Here is a 7,861-nt window from a genome sequence, read left to right as displayed (position 1 = left end):
GCTTCCTGTGGGCTGCCCGCCCTGCTGTGTCAGTTGGCGGCCTTCTCTGACACTTCAAGACTTCTTGGTCTTTCTGAGGTTTTCTGGTGTTGGGATAGATACGGCACGGTGGCCGGTCAAATGGCAATCAAGGCTTACTGTGATTCCAGGAAGAGTTTTTACCAAATTTTACCGATTTTTGCCAAATTTCTCCTGTACGGCGTTAGGTTAGGAAGCCCAAGCACAGTCTACTCTGGGGCCCACACCCAACCCACCGGGACCTGGTGACACGCTGCCAGACTCCAACGTGTTGTCCCACATGTAAACCCTTGTTACCCATGTTCTTTACAAAATGAATGCCCAGTAAATAAAGACCCTGTAAAGAAAGACCCACAAAAACCCCCTAGGAAGATCAAAGTAGGGTTCACGGATGTGCGTTGTTAGTCACCCGACAGTCAGCTTTGTTAAACCATAAGAGCTCACTCAGCGAGGTGCTTTGTACCAACGTGTTCTCGGGGCTCCTCAGGGCCATGTCACTTCCCGTCACTTGCTCCCCAAGTAAGAGGTACATTTATTTGATGAAGTGATCCACATTTGAATGGAAGAGATGTTGATGACATTGCTATGTCCCGTCTTTGGACCTGCCCCAGATGCTCGCTCCCAAGATGGACAGATGTCCCCATATTTTTTTTTACAACTTAACTGTCTCATTGCATCGATCCGTTTGCTATCCTGTGAGGCGGACAGACAACTTCGGCAGCACCCGTCTCCCTACGTTTATGTCTAGACTGTGGAAAACAAAATAGATGAGCAATCCGTGAAAATGACTAGTTTACGAAAATACTTGCTTTTAGGAAAGTTGGGCTTCTTAAAAATGGCACCGGACTGAGAATTAGAAGATCGGGGGGACAAATGCTATTGTCTTTGGCCCTCACGCAGGTTACTTTTTATCTAGGTCCTCAGCACCCTCCTCTCTAAAGTGAAGAGTTTTGACGACCCTAAGTTGCTTTCTCTCTCCTAGGCATTCTCTAATGCCAAGTTTATGCAAATTTCCTTGGCCTTTGGCCAGATTTTGACTGCAGAGACCAGAAAAAGGGAACGAATTCTGAGACAGCAGTTGTTTTTGAACAACTGTCCAGTAAAACCTTCACATGGCCAGTAAAACCTTTCAAAAAACGAAGAGTCCCAAATTAAGCTACCTTCAGAAACCCTCCTATTCAATTTAATATCATCCTCTGTCCTTTCTGCCTTCCTATCTGACTCTATCACCTCCCCGCCAACCAGAAAGAAAAGAAAAGAAAAGAAAGAAAAGAAAAGAAAAGAAAAAAGAAAAGAGAAGTATCTCATGTTTTCTTCCTCTTTTGTTCTTAAAAAATGGCCTGTGATCACTTCCTCTTCTTCCTTGGCTGGATCATGTCACCTGCACAATGAAGAACAGAGAGAGAGAGAGAGAGAGATCAGACTTCAGGGTTTCCCTAATGGGTATTCTTGTGTGAATAGACATTCACTGTGCCCTGGGCCAGTGGAAGATCAAGGGCAATTATCCCCAGGCAAGTAGATGCACTTTACGAAGTTCTGAAAACCTACCACCTCTCCAGAGAGGGGAAGAAGTGACTCTGTTGTCCCCGTTTGGTGCTTGGCTCACAGCTAGCCTGTTGGCCAATGGTTCCATTTGCCTTCAAGGCTTCTGCACGTCTAATGGGCACCGACTGATGTCGCCTTTGGTCAAGTCTTTACAGGCGGCACCCCACCCGTCAACTAACTCGGAGATTGTTGCAAACGGAGATGAAGAGACATCAAATTAGAGGAGAAATAGAAGAGTGGCTATTCACCTATTTAGGGGTCCATTCTGCAACCTCTCATCGAATTGCCTTATCAGAACGGAAAAGCACTGGCATATTAGATTCTAGTAAGCCCTTGAGAGGGGCACTCTTCTGCTGAAATCATAGCATTAGAGTTCTAGAATCCCTTCCATTCAGCCAGGTTGGTACCTCCGTCTTTATTGATCATACATCTTCACACAAGCTCCGAAATGTCTAACACCTCGCGAATGCATTATCCTTTCCACCTGTCGCCAAATGTTAACAATCTTACTTTGAAAACTTTCGTCAAGTCAGCCCCTCCTTGCCCATTCCAGAGCCCTGTGAGTTCTGGCTTTGTGCCACAGCGACCTCATGCCCCTAGTTTCATGCTTCAGCCTTCAGATTTTGCCCCCTCCATCAATTATAGCCTTAAATATCTTCTAATAATTTTATTTTGCCAGAAGTCCCCTTCTCAGAGGCTGTAGTGACTGGTGACCTGAAATCCCCCTTATCACACATTTTCTAGGACAGCAGACTCCTAACCACACAGCCTTTGGGGCCATCCTGCATTCACGTCTCTCAACACTTAAGGACAGTCCTCTCTCTTATTCTTCTACTCATCAATCCAGATACCCTCAGTCACTCCAGAGAAGCCTTTTTTTTTTTTTTAATTTTTTTTTTTCAACGTTTTATTTATTTTGGGGACAGAGAGAAACAGAGCATGAACGGGGGAGGGGCAGAGAGAGAGGGAGACACAGAATCGGAAACAGGCTCCGGGCTCCGGAGCCGTCAGCCCGGAGCCCGACGCGGGGATCGAACTCCCGGACCGCGAGATCGTGACCTGAGCTGAAGTCGGACGCTTAACCGGCTGCGCCACCCAGGCGCCCCCAGAGAAGCCTTCTTAATATATCCAGCTTTACAGGCTTCATGTCATTTTCATTTATGATCTCACTTATTTTTCATTTTCCATGTAGATTCTCTCCCCCCCAGGTCCCTGACTACAAACAAAGGACCTCCTCTTTTCTGAAGCGTACCCATTTTGTCTGTAATGAATCCTTTTTCCGCTAAATGACACATTAATTCCTTCCTGTTCAAGATCTTGGGCAACATAAGCTTCTCACCTTGGTCCCCCCGCCTCCCGCAGTCCCTTTGAAGGTTCCTAAAACTCTCTTTATCCATGCTGTTTACCAACCCCCCAGCCCCTCAAGTGTAACTGTAACCATAACCATACTTCTGCAACCCCAGTTGCCAATGATTGGAGAGTCCTTCTCCATTTAAGAAACACGCCAGAGGGGCGCCTGGGTGGCGCAGTCGGTTAAGCGTCCGACTTCAGCCAGGTCACGATCTCGCGGTCCGTGAGTTCGAGCCCCGCGTCGGGCTCTGGGCTGATGGCTCGGAGCCCGGAGCCTGTTTCCGATTCTGTGCCTCCCTCTCTCTCTGCCCCTCCCCCGTTCATGCTCTGTCTCTCTCTGTCGCAAAAATAAATAAACGTTGAAAAAAAAAATTTTTTTTTAAATTAAAAAAATTAAAAAAAAAAAAAAAAAAGAAACACGCCAGAAACTGAAGACTTCGAAAGAGCCCAGGAGCGGAAGTGGTGGCAGGAAGTTCCTTTGTGGGAGGAGCGCAGGTGGCTCTTTCTCCTGGATCAGAATCTCCCACGTCTAACACTAAACAGCTAGACGGAACACTGAGACATTTCCACATACCCACAAACACATTAGAGAAGGCATCGAGTATGTCTCTGTGTGGACTTCCAACAATCATTTCTTCTGTAGTGACCTCCGTGGTGTGAACATCACAGAAACCATATTTTTCTTTTTGTTTCTGGCAGGTAGGGGTGGGTCCTTAGTCCTGAATTCTCACGGAACTGAGAGGTCTCTAGGCTTCGTTGAATGCTCAGAATTGGTCTCTGACCACGATTCCACAGCACATGGCTGGAGATAAAGGAACCGTTGACTTAGTAACGGATAGCATTACCTTACGCAAAGTTCACAACAAGGACTCCAAATTCTGACCGGGAAACCATGTTTGTTATCGGTCTTTTCTTCGTGGCAGGACGGTTCTTCCCGTGGGATGCCAACTAGGAGTTGGCAGGGAGTTAGGGAGCTACGTCCACCCCTGCCTCATGTTAGTCCTTTCTTAATCTTCTGTTAGATAGTACCAAGGAGTAGAGACATTTTAGGCCAAGCATTTAACGTTTGTCTTGTGCAAGATCCAAACGTTTTCTGCCGTCATGGCAAAAAAAAAACAAAAAACAAAAAACAAAACAAAACAAAAAAAAAACCATTCTTTTAACCAACATCACTATGGATACCATATGTAATTATATTCCTTATTATTCCAATAGTCAGAAAACAGAGTAAGGAAAAACATTATATTCACAAAGATTTACACCTATGTATCTACAATCACAAAAGCTACTGCTGCTAGACTTTGAACTGAAAACTTGAAGAGTATTTGCCTAGTTTATGCGGGTTGGCTTGGAAAAGGGTGAGAAGGCAGATGGCTGGGGAGATAGGAGGTGTTAGAAGAATGAGGTTTGCACATGAATGAGTAAAAGTTTCAGTGCAGACGTAGCAGGAAGGCGACGGATTCGAGGTTCTGGCTGGAGAAACCCTCGTGAGGAAAGAGGCAGTGAAAGGAGGAGAAGCAATAATCCAGTTTGGACTCTGTTTGAGCTGAGGGAGATGAAATCAGGGCGAGAAAGGCAAAAAGGAGACGCAATTTTGTTGTTGACTGAATGCTGCTCCTGTGAGACCACGCTTTAGAAATACATACGGACTGGGGCGCCTGAGTGGCTCAGTCAGTTAAGCCTCTGACTTTGGCTCAGGTCATGATCTTAATGCTCGCAAGTTCGAGCCCCACGCTGGGCTCTGGGCTGACGGCTCAGAGCCTGGAGCCTGCTTCGGAGTCTGTGTCTCCCTGTTTCTCTTCTCCTCCCCCGCTTGTGCTCTGTCTCACTCTCTCGAAAATGAACAAACATTTAAAAAAATTTAAAAAATAAAAAGAAACGTATATGGAGTCATCTGATAAGATTCTTTTGTGAGGAAATGATCAGGGGCAATATGCAAGATAGAAAAAAATCGCAAAGCAAACATCTTCATGTATAAAACTAAAGAGGTAGACTTGATGGCCTCTAAGCAGCTTCAACAATGAAATGTCCCTTTTAAAATATCTGGTCTAGGGGCGCCTGGGTGGCGCAGTCGGTTGAGCGTCCGACTTAGCCAGGTCACGATCTCACGGTCCGTGAGTTCGAGCCCCGCGTCAGGCTCGGGGCTGATGGCTCAGAGCCTGGAGCCTGTTTCCGATTCTGTGTCTCCCTCTCTCTCTGCCCCTCCCCCGTTCATGCTCTGTCTCTCTCTGTCCCAAAAATAAATAAACGTTGAAAAAAAAATTTTTTTTTAAATAAAATAAAATATCTGGTCTACAGGGGCCCCTGGGCAGCTCAGTCGGTGAAGTGCTGGGCTCTTGATTTCAGCTCAGGTCACTACCCCAGGGTCATGGTATCACCCTGAGTCGGGCTCTGTGCTGAGTGTGGAGTCTCTCTCTCTCTCTCTCTCTCTCCCCCTCTCCTGCCCCTAGTCTCATTCACTCTTTCCCTCCAAATAAGTAAATAAACGCTAAAAAAAAGATCCTGTCTACAGAAAATAGTATGAAAGGAAGGCCTTAACGTTATTCTGTCCTAGCCATAGACAAAGTCACTTGGTTAGACTAGAATTTTCAGTTTATAAACTCTCCTTAGGAAGAAGAGGATTTGTGGTCTCAGGCCCTGACAAAGGATAGTCTGATTCAGGGCACAAGTCTCTCAGGAATGTAAGAAGAGGGGTCAAGGGCCAGAGATAAGCTGATTACCTCTCTGGCCACAGCTACATATAAGAGGCTTTGCCATGATGTCCTGGAGGCACTTAGCTCCTTCCTGTGCCTGACCTGCCTTGTGGGTTGTGTTTCTCTTCCTGAGGAAGAGACCTGCATCTGGATGTCAGCATTCTTGTGCCTTATCAAGGAGAAAACAAGAAAAGAAAGAAAATTCAGTACTTAAGTGGCAGACAAGGAAGCCTGAACCGGAATCCCTGGACACTCCCTTTCTCCAAATCAGGGTGGAAAGAGTATGTCTGGGGCCTCCCTAGGTGCTCAGACATGGCGGCCCAAGCTTACACCAATCTGCCAGAGGCTGTTTCACCTTGCCTGATTCTACTGTCGTTTGAAATGTATGTTCCATCTAACTCGGCCCGAAAAGTAGAAATCGAATCTTTCCTGGTGGATGTCTGGTCCCCCCAAAGTGACCCAGTGCTGGTCCAGTCCTCTGTCCTGTAACACGTGACAGCTAGCACAAGAAGGGGGGTGAGATGGCGACAGGTCAGGCAGGGTGGCCCTCTGACACCGCCTGAGAGCTCTTCGGGCCACAGCATCCCCTTGGAGACCAGCAAGACCTTCCTGAGGGCCTGATAGCATTTGTCTCCCTGCACACAGGGCCGGTCCCGTGAGTCTGCGGGCTCCTGGGGGACATCGCGTACTATCCAGGTTTACATGTGATCACCGGCATCACCTTTTCCTACGGCCCTTCTCACTCCTCTCCACTGTCACCCGCCAACGTGACACGCGAGGAGGTAGGAAGAGGGTAGGCGTTCAGCCACAGTGGCCGTCACTGCAATAGGCCAGCAGCATCAGTGTCTTTCTTTGGGTGTAGGCATCGGAAGGCCAGAATGCTCTGCCATACCTCAAACCTGCTGAACCTACTGCATTTTAACAAGAGCCTCGTGTTAGCAAGACCTGGAGGCGCATGCAAGTCTAGGAAGTGCTGCTCTGAGACGGTGGCTCCAGATGTTGCCTGCAAACCACAGTAACTGGAAAGCTTTGAAAACTATCGATGCCAAGGACCCACCACCAGAGACAGCGGTGTCATTGGTCTGGGGTGGACCCGAGGATCAGTGTTTCTCAAATGCCCCCAGTGATTTAGCAACACTGATTTTACAATGTGGCGAGGAGATTAAGGACCGTTGCTAGAGAGTTCCTCGCATGGTCGATGGGTCCTCACTGGTATTTTCTTGACCGCTTGGTGCTTGGCTGATAACTCCTAAGCAGACCGCGCTGTGTCTCAGGATTTAGAACCGGGGATTCTGATTAATTCCGGCCTCGGTTAGCCTGACCTCCTCCATCACTCTAGCTTTGGAAGAATTGTTTCACCTCTGTCGATTTGCCCGCAGCTGTGTGATTGTTGCTTTTCAAGGGCCTTCGGCTGGGGAAACTGGTCATTGATGCATAAAACTGAGGGAGAGGAAGGGAACGCCCGCGTAGAAAAGGTGACTGGGTTCTGAGGAGGGAGAATGACGTTAACGGCAATGGTCATGGGTTCTATGTGCCAGGCCCTGCTCTAGTCACTTGACACTTCTCCCATCAGTTACGGTTTTCCGGGATGTTAGGAGGAGGCTACTAGGATTGTCTCTGTGACGCGCAAGTAAAACGGGAACACTACTGTGAAGGCACTATTCAGTGCCTTGCCCGGTGTCACAGGCCTACCAGGAGTAGGACCAAGGTAGGAACCCGGGCAGTCTGGCACAGAGCTTTTCCCCTAACCACCACCTCCCCCTGCGTCACCGAAGCACTCCTTAGAGTTTTGCTCTCATCCAAGGAAGCTCAGGTGTGAACAGGTGACAAAATCGAGGGAGCCCCGGATTTGGACCGAGGAGGTGGCTGCCTTCGTCTCTCCCTGGATCCAGAACAGAAGGTTCGGAGAGGAACCCAGAGGTAGAAGAACCACACGGTTGATCGTCCAAGCCTCGACAAGGCTAAGCTACATGCACACTGGCGTGGCAGGCATTGACCAGGACTGTCCGAGGCAGACTGGCGTGAGGTCCCGTCACTGAGTCGTTGAAGGGTACTGACACAGCTTACTTACGTGGCCCGTTTGTGGCTTGGTGGGGGACGTAGCCTAGTTTCCTGATTTCTAGCCCAGGGCTCTACCCCCCGCTTTGCACCGCCTGCCATAACGTGCATCTCTTTTCAACAGCTCCCCAGCCAGGATTCCATAGCGTCAGTGTCTCTACTCTTTAAACTCTCCGTCCAGTGCTTTAATCTCCAAC

General features: G+C 48.2%; 1 protein-coding gene across 1 annotated transcript in view; it reads right to left on the bottom strand.

Moving 5' to 3' along the window:
• Positions 1-397: 397 nt before the first annotated feature.
• The window catches only part of ADTRP (androgen dependent TFPI regulating protein), a 67,002-nt gene continuing 59,538 nt past the window's right edge, over positions 398-7,861 (bottom strand). Inside the window, exon 7 of the mRNA XM_040460291.1 lies at positions 398-1,399. Coding sequence (XP_040316225.1) covers positions 1,365-1,399 — 35 coding nt within the window. The 3' untranslated portion in view covers positions 398-1,364. The remainder of the gene's footprint in view (positions 1,400-7,861) is intronic.

The sequence above is a fragment of the Herpailurus yagouaroundi genome, unplaced genomic scaffold (genome assembly GCF_014898765.1).
Source record: "Herpailurus yagouaroundi ecotype Mexico unplaced genomic scaffold, PumYag 250, whole genome shotgun sequence".
Taxonomy (NCBI): Eukaryota; Metazoa; Chordata; class Mammalia; order Carnivora; family Felidae; genus Herpailurus; species Herpailurus yagouaroundi.
Note: the sequence above shows the minus strand (reverse complement) of the source record. Positions and strands in the feature narration are given on the sequence as shown.